At 42.4% G+C, this 18,902-nt stretch overlaps 1 protein-coding gene across 1 annotated transcript in view; it reads left to right on the plus strand.

Annotated features, from left to right (window-relative positions):
* The window catches only part of TRPM7 (transient receptor potential cation channel subfamily M member 7), a 1,269,618-nt gene that overhangs the window by 97,949 nt on the left and 1,152,767 nt on the right, over window positions 1-18,902 (plus strand). The window contains exon 3 of the mRNA XM_069222535.1: window positions 6,208-6,246. Within this exon, the coding sequence (XP_069078636.1) occupies window positions 6,208-6,246 (39 nt within the window). The remainder of the gene's footprint in view (window positions 1-6,207; window positions 6,247-18,902) is intronic.

Genomic DNA, 18,902 nt, shown 5'->3' on the forward strand with positions numbered 1-18,902 from the left:
CTAACTTTAACATCCACTCTGTGGAAAAGCCCCCCCCTACCTTTATTGACTAGGCCCTTGTCCACTTCGACCTGCTTATCCCCCACTGGGAAATAATGGCTGATCCTAAATCCTCCTGATAACACCAGAATATGTTCCTGGAAGAAACATGGGTCTAAGATCTCCATGGCCATTGAATCATAATGACTTCTCATGATCCATCTCCAACTAAGAGGCCCAGATCACCTCCTCTGCCTATGCCTTGGCTCCACTTAAGACCATCAGGACCAGGCTATAAGGAAGTTGGTATATGGAAATACTAAGATTCGCCAAATACCCATGCAAGCAACACTAACACAAATGGAGACGGACTCATGAGAAAACTGCAAAAGAACCTACACGTTAGTCCTCTGTTTTTGACACCAGCAAATTGATCAACCAAGCAATCAGCACTGACCAATCACATTGAAAACAACAGCACCAACACTAGAAAAACCTCCTCTATTGTGAAGGATTTCACCTCTCAAGTTCCACAACCAACACCCCCTTGCAGAACCTCTGCACCAAGCTCTCCCACGTTTGCAGTGAAAAGCTCAACGTATACACCAGTGTCCACTCCAAGCCCGGCCTCTTCACCATCCCAGCCCGGCATCTTCACCATCCCAGCCCGACATATTCACCATCATAGCCCTCCTGCCTGTCGAGACTAACCCCCCCCCCCCACCCCCCGTTATCACCTTGCCTACCATCACCATGCTGGAAAACCCAACAACCATGCTCTTTATCAGTTCAGGCGCACCACTACCAGTGGACCCTTGCCCATACCACATCTTCATCAATAGAATGATCTCCATCAGCACAGCTCTGACCTCAGTTCTCAACAGCTCCATCAAAAAGAGGCACTTTTTCAGATGCCTGGAAGTACACCGCAATACTATCCCCTCCTGAAGAAACCCTCACCACACTGAAAACGCTGAGCAACTGCTGACCGCTCTTCTTGCCCTACCGTGCTAAAATGGAAAAGGTCATCAAGTGACTAGCTGACCACCTACACAAAAAACACCTCCTCAAGACCAGCTTACTGACACTCAACACAGACAAAACTGAAGTGCAAGGATACATCGCTACGGAACACAACCTGGTGGCCAGCAGATCTCTGGCCTACACCTTGCCCAGCCACCCAAGCCAAGAACCTACAACTAGTGGCAGACAATCAGCTTGTGATGACCTGCCAAATCGACCGTCACTGGCTCCTGTTTATACACCCTCAATTTTTCGTACACTGTTTCTTCATCCTCAAGATCCTCAATTAAATCCTAAAATGGCTACTGATCAACACCTGCAGAACAGTCACCCAGTCCTCATCATTAGCAGGCTGGACTTCGGCTATTGACTTTGTCTGCATCATCCACTGAACTGAAAAAATGTATTCAGGCCGTTAAAAACGAAGCAGCCGGGCTAGCACTCAAGTTACCTCCCCCCCTTTGCAGGCACATCACCTCAGACCTCGGAGACCTCCTCTGGCTCCCTGTTAATAAACGCACACCGGCATACAAATCCTTGCACAACCTATGTCAACAGCTGCATCCTGCTCCACACTCCCACCTGAAACCTCCGCTCTACCGGCCTCCTGCTTGCATGCATCTCCTGGATGCACAAAACCAGAGTCAAATGTCTCACTTTCTTCTACCTCGCTCCTAAACACTAGAGCAACCTCTACCTACGCATCATGGCTGCCTCGTTAGCCCTTAAGTTTCACAAGAAACTGGAAACTTGGCTTTTTACCTATGTCCCAGGCATAGCCAGTGCAGCTTCCATCTTATTGCAAGGAAACTCTCATGGGTGACTTGTGTGCTCTACCAGGAAACATAAAGTAACAGAGATCTAAAAATAAACCTTGGTTAACAGCAAAATGTTTTTTAGCCTCAGCATGCTTTGCTACAACATTTTTGGGGAATTAAGTGATCTACTTTTTGTGGCTGTGCTGTGTGTAAAATACCAGAATATTGTCACTCACAGCAAAGTTTGCTAATGGCTCAAGTGGGCTATATTTTTTCCCCAGGCTGTAGGTAGGAATAGGTGCAACAAAAATGTGAACAACACAACAGCACACCTGTGATGAAGAGGGCTGGCTATTAGAAAGCAAAAGGTATTGGCTGACTTCACACCTAAAGACGTTTGTGAACAATTGCCGAGCTGCAGCCCACCCTAAATTATGCCCGCTTTTCATGTGTAGCCAAGTACAGCTATCGGGAGAACCCGAAACGCTGCAATAAAATGCTAAGTAGGATTCCAGCCTTTATTTTATTGTGTCTTGTTCAGTTTTAAATGTGAAGATTGGAGACTCGGAAAAGAATCATGTGCTTTCTTTGAAGTTTTCCACAGGCCTTAGCAGTGCTTTTCACATATAATGTGTTCTTCACTGTTTGTTTTCAAGTTGTGTGGACACCAGCTACATGTTGCAGTTCGGCAGCATGTTGCATGGCGTTGATTGAGGGCATGCAGTGCATGGGCCAGTTGATTAACCACTTGGCTGCTAAGCCTTTTCTCTCTAGAATGTCAGTCCCTCTTTTTGACATTCCGGTCACTTTGCACTTTAGCCTTCAGAACATTTTTCCATATACCGTTTACAGGCCAAATGTGTGTCCTCTTTTTGCCCACATCTTGCCCATTTTAAAGGTACTCAAGTGTCTGTATATTCCACTAGAAAGAACTAGAAAGAAATATTATTAAATTTAGTTATTTTGTTTTAGGAAAAAAATTGAAAAAAGTGCTCTGAAAGAAAGCATTTTTTGTTTTTGTCTAAAAATTGCATGGTTTGCAGTGCGAGGATCTCCGTCCTGCTTTCAGGAACAAAAAGAGTTGTATCGGAAACATTTTTTTTACTGCTTGCTTTTTTTTTTTTTTAAGTAGGAAATTTTTCCTTATTTTTGTGGCTTCAACCTACTTGCAGGCTTTTGTTGAAAAGGGTGTAAAATTCGTAGGTGATTCCGGAAAGCTTTACATTTCTAGAAACTAGTTAAAATGTTTAATTCAGAAAGGAATGATTATTGTAGATCTCTTGTGGTTTTCCTAAATAAAATAATTGTTGAGAAACAAAAGAAATTAAGTTGCAAAACAAATAGCCATTGGTGCTATTTTCTCTGTAACTTTCTGTCTCGGTGGCCTATATACAAAAGCAGTACACAGTTACGTCTGAGATTCTGCTGGTCGCAGGGTTTTCTAGGGGTTGAAGGTTCTCCAAAAACCTGTTCCCAGATAAAAACGGTACCTCACGTGTGTGGATGGGACACCCCCAAAAAGTGACCTGGAGATATCCCATTTCACCCAGCAAATCAACTTTTTTATTTTTTTTATTTTTTACTTTACAGTGTGGCTAGCTGAGTAACTTGGGCGTTACTTCAGCCACTGCGCAGGGTAACCTACGAAAGCCAGACATTTCTGCAAAATAGACTCCCAGAAGAGTCCAGGGTGGTGTGACGTGTATTTTGCCAAGTTTATGTACTTCTATGTACTTGCAAACCACAAACGTTGGCTAAAAACACTCATTTTCCTTAAAGTTCCAGGATCTGCGAGGATCCATAAATGTCCCATCACCCAGTGTTTCCACACTTGCCTTGATAAAGATGGTACCCCACTTTTGTGGGTGTACCTAGCACTTGTGGCAGGAAAAGCCCTAAAATGCAATAATGAAAAAACACATTTATCCATGCAAAACATTTTGCAATGTGGGTAGCTGTGGATTTTGAGTCTGGGCTTGGCTGCCATCCAAGGAAACCTACCAAACCCTGACATTTCTGAAATCTAGACACCCATGTGAGTCCATGGTGGTTTGACTTGTGTGGGTCTTGTTAGGTTTTTTACCCAGAAGCCCTTGCAAACTTCAAACATTGGCTTAAAACACACATTTTCCTTTTTTCATTTTAGACCACAGTTCATGAAATGGAGCATCTGCTCCAGAAGCACATCTCGATCTCTGCTTATGGTCACTAGAGAAATAGTTGCCATCAAAGGACTAGTAGACCAATATAAAGACAATGATGTATTTCTTAGTTATTCCAGTTAAAAAGTTAAAATTTGCTTCATTTCTTTGAGATTTGTGGGAGCCCACGGGTCGCCCTAGCATGGATCTTACGCTTAGCACTGTTGTCCCTCAGTAAGTGTTCTGCATACAAGTTGATCTGCTGAACAGTATCATCTAAGGCTCATCAATAAAGATTTGGAATACTTGCAAAAAGTTCTCTGCATTTGCATGTGTATCCTGGAACACCACTAAAGGCAGGCAAAACAGGCTGCACCATGTTATGGGCAACTCAGGGTTCAGAACTTCAAGGGAAGCCCACCTACCCCTGGCGAAAATCCAGCTTGCTCATGCTGCAAATTAGGCATTTCAGTGTCCTCCTGTAAATGGAGGACTTCATCTGCCCTAATAGTGATGTCATCATCTAGTGATTCCTCTCAGATAGAAAATTCACTGCCAGAATCATGTACTCAGTCCTCCTCTTCAGATGCATTGTGAGTTTCAGAGCCATGTTCAGATTCAGATTCAATAGGCAACCAAAAGCTTTCTGGGCAGTCAGCCTGTGAGTAGCCATAATACTTACTAATAAGCCTGTCACAAACAAGCTGACAACAGGACATTAGAACTCAACCAACTGGGTATTTGATATCAAACATAAATTATCACTGTTGAAATAAAAAGATAAAGATTTGGAAAGGAACTAATACAAACCACAACTGAGAAGTGCACACCCAGCAGGTAGATCGGTCCCACAAATGGTTGACCTGCCCTAAGGTGGGAGAAAGGAAGGGAGGATGGTGTAGAACCAAAGTTTTAAAATGTCACCCAGAATGGGGAAGCAAATGAGCCATAGCCAGAGGGCAGTCCCCCCCACATAAAAAACACATATTCTAGGGTCTAGTGGGATACCCCTACTCGCCCCCCCCCCACACCTCCAAAAAACCTTGGGCCCCACCGGTTCTACCATCTCCCACACTGCCAGCGAGCAGACCTTAACAAAAGAGTCCTTATCTGATAAGTGATGGAAGCAAAATGACTTCCAGCGCATCTTTCGCAAAGAGCACATCCACACACAAAGTAGTTCTTTTAGGTGCCAGGGACTACTATGCCTTTGTGGTTTTTTTTTTTGTTTTGTTTTTTTACTGGTGAGTGCCCGACCTTTCACAAGTTTTACAAAAGCATGACTAAATAAAATATGCATTGACCAATCTAACAAGCTATTGCCAGCACCAGACCTATTGGCTTTGCCAGTTCTTTTTTTTTTTTTGTTTCTCAAATGTCAAAGATGGGAAAGTCTTGTGGAAAACTGCTGCTTTATCAGTGGCTGTTTGGTCATTGGGAAACTAGTTTACCTATAGTTTCTTTTCTATTTTGAGAAGAGACAGTTCCTGCAAGAGGACGGATGTGATGAAAACATTTTGATAAAAAACATTGAAACATTTTTATATATAACATAGAGTTGCTGGAGTTATAGCGATTAATATTGTCTGTATATAAAATAGTCCCTGATACTTTGAAATGCAAGCACTCGATTGGAGATTAAAAGATTAAGTCAGACAGACAGTAGCATTTGGTGAGAGAGGTATACTGCTGTGGCCAAAGCCAAGACGGGATTTATTAAAGCGCAGAGCAGGGGCTGATAGAGGGATGGTCCAAAAAGGCCAAAGGTTGAAGAGGGTGGACACAAAGCCCACTATAAGTATAGTGAAACAAAACGTTTGAAGGATTCTTGATTAATTTGGTCTCTGGAGTTAGCATAACCTAAAATTAATTCCATACTTTTCGTTAGCTATTTGTAGAATCACATGTCCTACGACAAATAATTTTACATTATCTAACCACTGGCGTTTTTTTATATGTATTGTTACTGGTCTCTTAAAAATTGTTATTGATTGTTGATTCTGAAAATGTTCAGTTTTAATGCACTCTGTTTTCGTAAGATATCTTGTGATTTGTTTACACACTGCATGTTCTTTACACAACCCTGACCAGTAAAGATTTATATGATCAAAAAATAGTAATTATATAGTTTCCCCACTTTTTCATTTTAATAAGACCTATCATAGTACAGTTATTTCATGGGTGAAAGATTAACTTTAGTGTTGGCACAATAGTTTCCTAGGTGGAGACATAAGATGCAATCTGACTTTCAAAATACTAATTTGTGTTACACATAATAACCTTGGGGTGTTTATTTCCCTACACAGGTGCCTTCCAGGATGTCAGATTTGTCAGCAACTTGTCAGGTAACCACTCACTGGGAGTTCTGTTTATAAAGAAATGTCTGCCTATGTCCTATGTTGTGTTTAAGTACAGCTATGTTTTTTGTTGTGGATATTTACAGATAGCTATTTGTTAGCTAATTATATCTGGTAAATACTACTTGTTACATGCACTTGTGTAGTGTGTGCAGTGCCAGTGAAAATAGAATACTTATTAATGGAATGTATAGTTGATAAATAAGCTAGTATTGGCAAACCTTAAATGTATAGACTTTGCAAACATGCCATTTATTTTGTAGTATGTAATAGAAAATAATTGGCATGTAAGTAAAAATGTGCGAGTGTCCCAGCAGCCCATGCAAAGGAGCCATGGTAATGAAGTTTAATGCAAAATTTCCTAGCTTCCGTAATGGAAAGTTTCAATTCTATTACGGACATAGAGGCGAGGACTTTGCTTTCCTTATTTCGCTTTATTTGAACAGCAGCCATATTATAAAACATTATAGAAGAAATGGCTACAAATCCCATGAACACTTTGGAGGAATGCATAACAGTCCAACCAGTCAGGACATGGATAGCCCTTCAAAGACCTCTGTTGATAATTTTTCTTCCTCTTTCTTTGTGTGACATCTTGCTGAACATTTGTAACCTATTCCTGTTTGGTCGAGTCATTCGTTGTGAAACAACAGACAATACTCATCAACGTCCTTAGCAGTTACGGGGAAAAAACATTTTCATCCAATAATAGATAATGATCAACTATAAGTTATGTATCATCTGCTGAATATGCCTTGGCATACAATAACTTTTCAATAGGAAAAATTAGTTACTTAAAACATGACTGTCTGCATGTGGCTTCAGAAATTCATTAACTGCACTATGTGGGACTGTCGAGCCTTGACCCAGGGCGGGATAATTATTGGCTCTGTCTCCTAAATAGATTTTAAACTTTCGGTTACGGAAGCTATGAATTTTACTTTCTATGTCCGGTCCGGAGGGGAGGATTATGCTAGTTCAAAGCTTATCCATCCCCAAAGTTGCCTCACTCGGAAGTGGTTTGAAATAGAAATACTAAAACATTGAGTTCGAGGACCAATCTGCAGCGTTCATGATGTCTTCCAAACGCGGCCCCAAGGAGAATGTTTTTGAAGCCATTGCTCCTCTGGTAGAATGTGCACCAAACATTTGTTTTGATGCCAGCTTCCTGCATTACCCACCATACCCATCTGGCAATGGTGGAAGAAGACACCACTTTGTGTGTTTTCTTTGAGAGCTATAAAGAGTTGTTCACCTGGAGGACGAAATTCTTCTGTCATAGCCTCATGCTCCTTAATGCATTGCATTGCACACAATTTAGGGGAATCTGGGAAAGCTGGAGAAGTTGGTATTTATATGTCTAGAAATGTGGAATGTAACCTCTTCGAGAGCAAACTCTCTCTTGGTGATGTCCAAGGCCCTGACATCTGATACCCCTCTACCAGATATTAGGCATAGGAGAGATGCCAGTTTTGCTGACACTTGTTTTGAGACATATTTGTTTCGCGGGCCATAATTAAAACAGGTTGAACACTTCATTTACGTCTTATAAGACAGAGTATTCTGGCTTGGGGGTGGGGGGTTAACAATAATCTGATGCCCCGGAGAAGTTTCTGAACCAGAGGGTGTTTACCTTACAGCGTGGCCCTCCATCAGGGTACAACCCGCTGAGATTGCTGAGCAGAAAGTGTTCACCGACCTGTAACGTGCTCACCGCTTTCATTTTCTCTTGGGCCATAACCTATTTAATGAGGACAGTGGTGCGGGCGCGCCCCTGATGTACCTAAGGCAAGCTTGTCTGTGCCCATCAGTGTCCCGGAATCATCCAGTGCCAGCCATGCTGTTCAATTTCTTGGTGATTCCAAGGAAAGAATATGCTATTCTAAGGAGGTATTGTTGGGATTGAATACTGCTAGCAATTGCCTATATTCTCTACCAACTGTGTCAGTTGTCCATGTTGCAGGTTTTTGGTTAATTCACACCTGTCCTCTGGGAAGTCCCTTATTAGAGACTGTATCGAGGGTATGTTGCATGGTTGCGCAATGTTCTCTTCAAAAGCATGCTGAGCTTCTCCACGATTTTGTTAGACATGGTAATCCTTATATTATTTATCTCACAGAGACGTGGATGAATTAATCATCTAACCCACTGATTAACTTAGTGATTCATGCCGGCTATAAAATGTTGAGATTGGATCGTGCTCTTTCAAGGGGAGGTGGCACAGCTATTGTTTTAAGGAAGCATATTCCTGTTCCTGCTTCGCCAATTGCTGATGCTGAGAGTCTTGAGCTCCGTATTTGACTCAATGCACAACAAGCGTTAGGGGGATTGTTGATTTATAGATCAAAGTATCTAAAGTACTTTTCTGCAGTTTCTTAATGATGTAGTTTCTCAGATTGCAGTGTGAGATTCCCATCCTATTAGTTTGGGTGATTTTAATATACATTCGGACAGCAATGTAGATAGTGCTAAGTCCACACTTTTGGACATAATGCTCCCAATGGGTTTTTCCCAGTGGGTCACCAAACCTACATATGATAGGGGACAAATTTTAGATTTGGTATTTTCTAACTAGAACTTCAGTATGGCTGACCCTCTTCCTCGGTTATGGGCAGACCATTGTTTTATTCAGTATAAGTGGTATGCTGATCATATTGGTTCCAAGATGGACCACGAAAAAAATCCAGCAGTTTTGCCCCTTCTTAAAACATTTGAGCAATAAGCTACATATGGAAGACTCTGGAATCTTCTGGATTCTTTAGATTTGGGTATGATCAGTGCATATGCTCCTCAATTGATAAAACTGTCCCCCTCCCAGCTCGGTTATCGGGTAAAGAAAAGATTTCTAATCCTTGGTTCTCTGATGTTTTGAAACAGGAGACAAATGTTTGCAAAAAGGCAGAACGAGTATAGAGGAAAAATTACTGCCCACAATCCAAAGAACTTTGTAAAGCAGCTCTGAAGAAATACATGACTCTGGTTAGACTGACAAATAAACAGTATTATGAGAAGTGCATAGAACAAGTAGCAAATAAATCTAAAGACATTTTTCAAATAGTGAAGTACTTTACGGAACCTGTGGCTATTCAGAGAGGCAAGGCAGCTTTGGCAGATTGGTGTGAAGAACTTTCTAAATGTTTTCACAAGTTCACAAAGTTGAAGCGATACAAAACAGTCTTCCTGCAAGTATCAATTCAGACACTATCCTGCATGATTTTTCGCAACGACACATGTATTCCCCTTCATCTAGCTGCCTCGTGGAGTTCAGTGCCATTTTGATGAAAGATTCCAAAAGGGTGACTTTAAATCTTAAATCTGGCACTCCTCTAGACCCCTGTCCTCTGTTTGGCTTTAGGTGTGGTTATGATTAATTGCATTCTAAATAAGATTTTTAATAAATCTTTTAATTTGGCTATGGTACCCTCCTATTGAGCCAAAATTGCCCCACTTGCCAAAAAGCCAAGTGCTGACCCAATTTTGCCCAGTAACTATAGTCATATTTCTCTTCTCCCTGCACTATCTAAGCTGGCTGAAAAGATTGCCAATTCTCAACTCTCTGCCTATCTCTAGGCTAATGGACTTCTCAATTCGAGTCACATGGGTTTCAGACCCAGACATAATACAGAGACTGCTTTGGTCAAGGTCTTGGAGATGGTAAGAAGCATTTTTGCTGATGGGGGAGAGGCAGTACTTTTTTTACTGGACTTGTCGGCAGCATTCAACACTGTACCACATGGTAGACTTCTGTCTCATTTGCTTGAGGTGGGCATTAAAGGTAAATCCTGGAAATGGTTGAAGTTCTTTCTTGAGGATAGAAGGCTATTCCTCTTCCAGCCAGTTGGTGTAAGTCGAGGTCCAGCAGGGTTCGGTGCTTAGCCCTACCATGTTTAACATCTGTGTGTCTCTCTTGGCTCAGCTAGTGGAATCGTGTGGAACTAAGATCATCTCATATGCTGATGATAATCAGATTTTCTTTGCATTTAGCAAACAGAAGGACATTAAGCCGGAGATGGTACAACCATGTCTTCGTGCTGTGTTCCAGTGGCTGACGATTAATCGGCTGAAGTGCAACTCTGAGAAAACTGAGGTGCTCTGTTTTAGACACAATTTTAGTTTGTATCTGGATATTTTCTGGCCCTTGAGATTTCCTGCACTTGACACACAGGCCTCTGCTGCAAAAAATCTAGGCATTTAATTTGACACTAAGCTGTCCTTTCACAACCATATTATTTATTTTGTTCGAGTATGCTTTGGCTTCCTAAGCATGGCTACAAAGCCTTTGCTCCTTCTATCCTCTTTATCTAAGATCACTGTTATTTTGGCCTTAGGGATATCTAGATTAGACTACGCAAATGCACTATATGCAGAGTTGCCGAAGTATTTGCTTTATAAGCTTCAGATGGTTCAGAATGCTGCAGCGTCGATGGCCTCAGGTCTGGACAAGAGCATAGCTCTTCTCTGTATGAGCTGCTCTGGCTTCCTATTGGAAAAAAGGATATTGTTCAAAGAGGCTCTTTTAATACATACAGGGAGTGCAGAATTATTAGGCAAATGAGTATTTTGACCACATCATCCTCTTTATGCATGTTGTCTTACTCCAAGCTGTATAGGCTCGAAAGCCTACTACCAATTAAGCATATTAGGTGATGTGCATCTCTGTAATGAGAAGGGGTGTGGTCTAATGACATCAACACCCTATATCAGGTGTGCATAATTATTAGGCAACTTCCTTTCCTTTGGCAAAATGGGTCAAAAGAAGGACTTGACAGGCTCAGAAAAGTCAAAAATAGTGAGATATCTTGCAGAGGGATGCAGCTCTCTTAAAATTGCAAAGCTTCTGAAGCGTGATCATCGAACAATCAAGCGTTTCATTCAAAAAAGTCAACAGGGTCGCAAGAAGCGTGTGGAAAAACCAAGGCGCAAAATAACTGCCCATGAACTGAGAAAAGTCAAGCGTGCAGCTGCCACGATGCCACTTGCCACCAGTTTGGCCATATTTCAGAGCTGCAACATCACTGGAGTGCCCAAAAGCACAAGGTGTGCAATACTCAGAGACATGGCCAAGGTAAGAAAGGCTGAAAGACGACCACCACTGAACAAGACACACAAGCTGAAACGTCAAGACTGGGCCAATAAATATCTCAAGACTGATTTTTCTAAGGTTTTATGGACTGATGAAATGAGAGTGAGTCTTGATGGGCCAGATGGATGGGCCCGTGGCTGGATTGGTAAAGGGCAGAGAGCTCCAGTCCGACTCAGACGCCAGCAAGGTGGAGGTGGAGTACTGGTTTGGGCTGGTATCATCAAAGATGAGCTTGTGGGGCCTTTTCGGGTTGAGGATGGAGTCAAGCTCAACTCCCAGTCCTACTGCCAGTTCCTGGAAGACACCTTCTTCAAGCAGTGGTACAGGAAGAAGTCTGCATCCTTCAAGAAAAACATGACTCCACAGCATGGTTGGCAAGAAAGGGTATAAAAGAAGGAAATCTAATGACATGGCCTCCTTGTTCAACTGATCTGAACCCCATTGAGAACCTGTGGTCCATCATCAAATGTGAAATTTACAATGAGGGAAAACAGTACACCTCTCTGAACAGTGTCTGGGAGGCTGTGGTTGCTGCTGCACGCAATGTTGATGGTGAACAGATCAAAACACTGACAGAATCCATGGATGGCAGGCTTTTGAGTGTCCTTGCAAAGAAAGGTGGCTATATTGGTCACTGATTTGTTTTTGTTTTGTTTTTGAATGTCAGAAATGTATATTTGTGAATGTTGAGATGTTATATTGGTTTCACTGGTAATAATAAATAATTGAAATGGGTATATATATTTTTTTTGTTAAGTTGCCTAATAATTATGCACAGTAATAGTCACCTGCACACACAGATATCCCCCTAACATAGCTAAAACTAAAAACAAACTAAAAACTACTTCCAAAAATATTCAGCTTTGATATTAATGAGTTTTTTGGGTTCATTGAGAACATGGTTGTTGTTCAATAATAAAATGAATCCTCAAAAATACAACTTGCCTAATAATTCTGCACTCCCTGTAGAGCCCTTCAATGCTCTGGCCCTGCGCATTTATCTGCCAGAGTTTCCTTTTATTAACCGGGGAGAGCCCTACGATCTTCTTCTAATCATCTGGTGAGAGTACCTAGAATACATCTGAATATGGTAGGTGGTCGCCCTTTCTCTTCCTCAGTCCGCATAGCTGGAACACTCTGCCCCTTGACTTGCATCAGACAACTGTGGAGACTATCTTTAAGAAAAAGCTTAAGAGTTGTTTTTTTGTTTTGTAATAGTATTTATGTGTGGGGGCCCTTCGCCGCCAGAGCACTCATGAGTAGCCATGCTCTTGATAAATTCAGTCACTATCACTAAGTGTTTCTGATGACACAAACCCATCCACCAGGACCAGGCTGATCTGTATCTCTTGACTCTGCTGTCTGCCCGTTCTTTTGAGAGTAAGTCTGCAGCCTGATCCGAAAGTCCCGGGACTTTCCATCGCCTCTGATAAAGCTCCACGCCATAAGCCATAGAGAACCCTCTAGAAACAGATGGTGGGGATTTCTTGATGGATCTTTGAGAAGAACTGGAAATGGGGGTAGACAGATTGGAGAATCCCAAGATAGTTCCATCAGAACAGGATACCAGACTTCAGACCTCCATGGGGGAACTATTACCACCAGATTGGCCTATTGTCTCTTGACTTGGTTTGAGAGCCGCATTATGGAGCACAGTAGAAAGTGTATCCTGTATCTATTGCTCAGTTCTGTTGAAAGGCATCTGTTGCAACTGCTGTCAGATCTGGTCTCCAACTCAAGTACTTGGTCAGATGGTGGTCTAGACAGGATACAAATAGGCCCATCAGTATTCTGTCACCCTGTACACCTCCATAGACTGAGATCCCAAAGGTATCTTGACTGCCAGTCTACTACTTGGTTGGCCGATCCCAAAAGGTGTTCTGCTTTGACCGAGATTTGATGTCCGAGGCAGAACTCTCCACAACGTGCTCCCCAACCAACACTGCTGGCACTGAATTTTATTACTAGGCTCAGTTGGTTCTAAAGATGGCGTGGCCATTCCATGCTTCCATGTGGACTAGCTACAATTGGAGTTCCGCTTTCATGTTGTCTGAAAGAGGAACACTCAGAGTATGTGAGGTCCCTTCGGAGGTGAGCAATTATTATTTCTTTAATTATTATTTTTTTTAATCGCTGAAGGGCTCGATAATGAAAGGGGGCCGGGAAAAATAGCTTGAATGGGAGATGAGACCTATCACTCTTGTGATTTGCCTCTGAGAAGTAGAGGGATTGGACAGCGTGCGTCTTAGCTCTTGCCTAATTTTGGCAATCTTCTGGGATGGGAGACTCACAGTACCTCAGTCCGAGTCCACTACAAAACCGAGAGAGACTAAGCATTGAGTTGGAGATAAGATTAGGCTTTCTCCTCAACAAGAAGAAGTCAAAGATTAAAGAAGGGAGGCCGCATGCTGAAGGTTGGCCTCCTAGCACCTGTGCACACCTGTCCATTATAAGGACATTATCCAAATGGACAATAGGACACACCGCCTGCATCCTGAGATGTTCCACAACAGGCTTAAGAACCTTGGTGGAGGCACCAAGGGGCAAAGGACAGCCCAAAGGGGATCGTTGTGAACTTAGAAGTGTGCTTGCATCAATTAAAGTGTAGGAAGCGTTGATGTGGGGGAAAGATGGGAATCATGTGATGCACATCCTTGAGATCTAGTCACACTAGCCAGTCTTTGGGAAGGAGGAGATCGCGGAGAAGATTAATGCCTTACGTCTTGAAGTGATGAAAGATCAACCACTTGTTGAACCCCTTGAGATTTATGACCAGTTGATGACCCCTGTCTCATTTGTCCACCACAAACAAGTTGCTGATAAAGCCATAGGGATGAGGGTGAGTGGGGATATGGCTCCTTTGGGGAGGAGGCTTTGGACCTCTAAATGGACCAGAAAAGACTCTTTGTCAGAGAACTGTATCAGGGGAGTAGTGTGGGGTTGAACCCTTCGAAATTCTGTAGAACCCAAATGTCTGATGTTCAAGATCTCCAATTGTGGGCAAAATGGCCAGCCCTTCCCCCCCAATCTTGTGTGGCAAAAAGGGATTACACTCACTATGAGAGGAGCCTTGGGAATGGCCTTCTCTGGAGCCCCTCTGTCAGGGGTATTTCTCTGGTGCAGTAGAATCCCCCAAATCTGCGTTTAGAGGCTTGGCCCCGGGATGAGGCCTGAGACTGAAACTGGCTTGCCGAACACCCCTACCACACACAGCTGGCCATTGTGAAAACCAAGGGAGTGCATATCTTCTTGATAGATGACTGAGCCTTGTCAAGAGAGTTGAAGGTGGCCACGAATGTCCTCAATTCTTTAATAGACAGATCTCCAAAGAGTCCCCGTTGGGCCACTGGACTGGCTTTGGAGGTGTCTATATCGCCCAAATTCTGGTAAATTTTTATGAGTGGGTATCTCCATCGTTGAGGGAAAGAGTATAGTGGGATGGATAGGAATATAATCGCCCAACCCAAAAGGATATCTGGGCAGATGAGGCACCCGAGGTTTTGGCATCTTCAACCTTTTTTTGTGAGCGGTGTGGCTGTGTCAAGGAGTTTGCCCACACAGGACTGCTAAGAGCAATCAATGCCCTTTTTGGGGCCCCGGATATATTTGGCGAGGAATGTTGCCACCCGGGGGTGTATTTCTGGAGTCAGGGCTACCTTGCTCTTCCGGAATGGCAGGGGGCATTCTGCCTTAAGGCGGTTGCAGACCTATTTAGCTAGGGATTTGCAGTCTCCCCGCCATGTATGTGGCTACTTTCTTTGCTGGCGCCCAGTCTGACGGTAGTTGGTGCAATACGTTTTCTGAATTGAGCATGTCAGAGTCTGTGGTGTGCACTGGTGTGCCGCTGGAGAGCTTGGAGCCTGATGAGGGTCATTATCACAATAGAGTATCCCTAAGCCCCAAAACAATTATACCAGTGGTATCATCAACTCATCTGTAGTCGTCCCTGTCCAGAAAATATATATATATATATATATATTTTTTTTTTTTAATGACCCTCATCCACTTTAGAAGTGGAATGCTTCATCTGGTCCATCCCAGCTACTAAATCCCAGGGTAGGCTCTACTGACTTGCGGGAGCTCTTACAAAGATCCTACTGGAGGTCTAAAGATAAAAATACCTTACTGCTCACAAAGGTGTCACTTTATTCAGAGTGACAGTAGGTATCGTTAAAAATAAATAAAAAATGGTTGCTGAAAGTTATTATGCTTCAATGATCCTTAACAGGTTTCAACCCTTGCGAAGGCCATTAAGGTCTCGGGCTTTCATCAGGGCGTGTATCTTAGTATTGGGGCCTGGTTATTTGAAATGGCTTATCCAGTGAATTGTGGAACATGCATGATACACTAAAAATATATGCAAGGCTTTCTTCCTTCACTCATCTGTAAATAAAATGAGCACAGTTGTGGTCCTCAAATAAAAACAAAGCGGAACAGCAAACAAACAAAAATGTACACTAAGTCATACGATAGTCAACTTCCTCAAGTGTCATAAAGGTAGTTCTAATCATCATCAGCACCAGTCTCAAATAAAAACAGCACTCTTTAACATGAGAAACACATGGGAATGTGTCAAGCAATCTGCGTCCAACGATGGCTGCATGCATAAGGTGTAAAACGTGCACATGATGGCACACATCACCTAAGTGAATCACTCAAGTGACATATGTATGTAACGGACTCCATGAAAATATGTACACATACAAGATGGTGACCGGTGTCTCAATCGCCTACAAACTCACCCATCTCGGGTAACCACTCAGCTTTCTTGGGGAGTAGGGGAGCGGGCCCCTTTAGTCACACACTAAACATTAATCATGTCAAAACAAGTATGCAAGCATCACAGTAACACGGTGAAATGGTATGGTGGCAAGAACGCCAACTATCTCCGTGCCTTAAGACTCACCAGGGTCTCTGTGTCAGCATCCCCATACGATTGGAAAGTGAAGGTGATAGGAGCAAGCATGATCATTATGTTCGCACCTAGGAATGTCTCCAGAGGAAGCGTGTGGGTGCCCCCTAGCAGTCAGAAGACCGCACCACACATGCCTGACGCACCCTAAAGAGGCATCTGCACCCAAAGGGGAATGAACGACCGCAAAGGAGCGTCAAGAGTTCCTGCACTCATTCTGCACCTAAAAGGCAATTAGCAGGCAATTTACTGGCAATAGTTAAATATTAATTATAAACATGGCACAAACGCTCTTGCACTTTACTGTCGGCTGCAAGAGCAGCAAAGAAAGAGGAAGAAGAATGATCAACAGAGGATTTTGAATGGATTGTTCCCAAGTATTCATGGAACTTGTAGTTTTTTTCTCCATAATGTTTTATAATATGGCTGCTGTTAAAATAAAGTGAAGAAAGTAAAGCATAATACTCACCTCCGGTCCTAACATTGAATTTATTTCTGGGGCCTGTGCATATGTGATCAGGCAAAATGCTCTCTTAGTACAAGACAGCCAATGGAAAAACAGACTAATGGATAAAGGGGGCAGTCCTAAAGTCCTCACATTTATGTTTATATTTCTATTATGGATTGTTATACAAAAGTTGATGTTGGTGAGTGGGCTAAAGCAGTCTCTAACCTAATAAGGAAAAAAGGAAATATATGTCATGCAACTGATTATCCAGTTGAAGCGTGCTTCATTTCCTTGTATAGTTTGAACCACCTTAACCTGGTAAATTTCTGTTGATGCGCAGTGATTGCTTATGCTTTTAATTTGGCCCTTGGTGATTACTTTCACGGTCTATGTGTTCTAACTAAATGAATAGTATTTTAGATGTACCGCTGAAATAGCCAAATGAGAATCTCATTGACTTTTAAAAGCAGCACCATGTTTGTACAGCACAATTTCTGCATCGCCCAGCCAAGGTTAACTCGGGCCAGGTTTGGAGGGACCATTTCTTGATTGATGGGCTTGCAAATACGATGGTCATCCTACTCTGCATATAACTCAAAATGGCTCCTACATTGTTCTCTCCAAGCTGATTGCCTTCTTGTGCCTGCGATTACCAAAGATAATTTTAAGCCCCTTGCAGTGAGAATGAAAGTTACCAGTAGATAAGCACTGACCTCCTAGAGAACTACAAAATATATTTTCTGATTGCTGAATCGGCAGAATAAGTGCTTACAGGAGAGGAGGCCCAGTGAGAGACAGCAACATTGTTTATAGATGGGGTATCGGGCAGCAGAAAATGAAGAGGGGAAATATTCCTTGACAAGTAAGTTTCTTCACGGTGGGTTGGCAATGTCTATGCCAGTCCACTATACGCCACTCTGACTCCACTCTATGCCACTCCAGTACACATCACTGTGCTACAGCGCTGTACTACAGTCTTTGCCATTCCACTCTACAGCACTCTGCACCACTCTCCTCAATTCCAACGTTGAGCCATGCTGAACAGCAGCCACGCTGGTGTACAACATGGTGAAAACACACTGACAAAGCCAATTCCTCTTTCATAAGCACAATCTATTGTTTTTGCCAATGTCTGTCAATAAAAAGGGGACATTTAAGATGTTGTATTTTCTGTGTTTTCTGTATTTAGCTAGGGGCCTGTGATGTATTTATTTAGAATTGCCATAGTACTGGGTATGGTTTTTTTTACATCTTCAGTTATTATTAAAATGTTATCTGCATAGACCGTTAGTGGTTATTTGCCAGAGGAAAATGGAATCCCTTTGATTTTATTGTTGTTTCTTAATGAATAAAGTAGTGGTTCTATTTCTAATGAAAATAAAGTTTGGGATAATGGGCATACTTGTTGAGTTCATTGAAAGAGTTTGAGTGGGGAGGAGAGTCTACCTTTGAGTATTATGCATGCTTTGAGCTTAGAATGAAGATGCAGAAAGGTCATGAATACCTCTCCTCAGTCAAATTTTAGGAGCACAAAAGTGAAGAAGTTCCATGAGAGCATGTCAAAAATAAAGGCAGCTGCTGGGCTACCTAGGACTTGGACCCTCTCCTTCACATGACCGAAAATTCTAATATTGTCACTTGAGTCTACCCTTCAGGAATCCTGTTTCAGCTCGATGTGATAGTTTGTGTATTACTTCCGCTAGTCTAGTGTCTAAATGTTTTGCATATAGGCTGTAGTCGTAATTAAATAGTGAAATGGGTCTAAAGTTCTTAACATCTAAATGGTTGTTCTCCTATTTGAGCATCACCAGTATTGTGGCGCTGGTGGCAGACCTTGACATTGAACCTGCTTTTGCATAGCATTTAAATAGCACTTCGAGGGTTCAATCAAGGCATAAGCACAGCTTTTGGAAAATTCCCTTGTGAACTCATCATGGCCTGGAGCTTTTCTAGGTTTGATGCTATGCATGGCTCTGTATACTTTTAATTGTGTGGCTAGATTGTTTAGGTTCAGCATTGCTTCTTGGTCAAGGCGATGGAGTGAGGTATTACTTAGATATTTACTGCACTCTTACATTTTAATCTCTGTATTAGGGTTATAAAGGTTTTGGTAAAAATCCTTGAATATAACTAGTATATCTTGGGCTACCCTTGGTCATTGCTAATGGTAAGGACTATTGAATTTCCTTTGCCATATTTAA

Source organism: Pleurodeles waltl, chromosome 3_1, assembly GCF_031143425.1.
Source record: "Pleurodeles waltl isolate 20211129_DDA chromosome 3_1, aPleWal1.hap1.20221129, whole genome shotgun sequence".
Lineage (NCBI taxonomy): Eukaryota > Metazoa > Chordata > Amphibia > Caudata > Salamandridae > Pleurodeles > Pleurodeles waltl.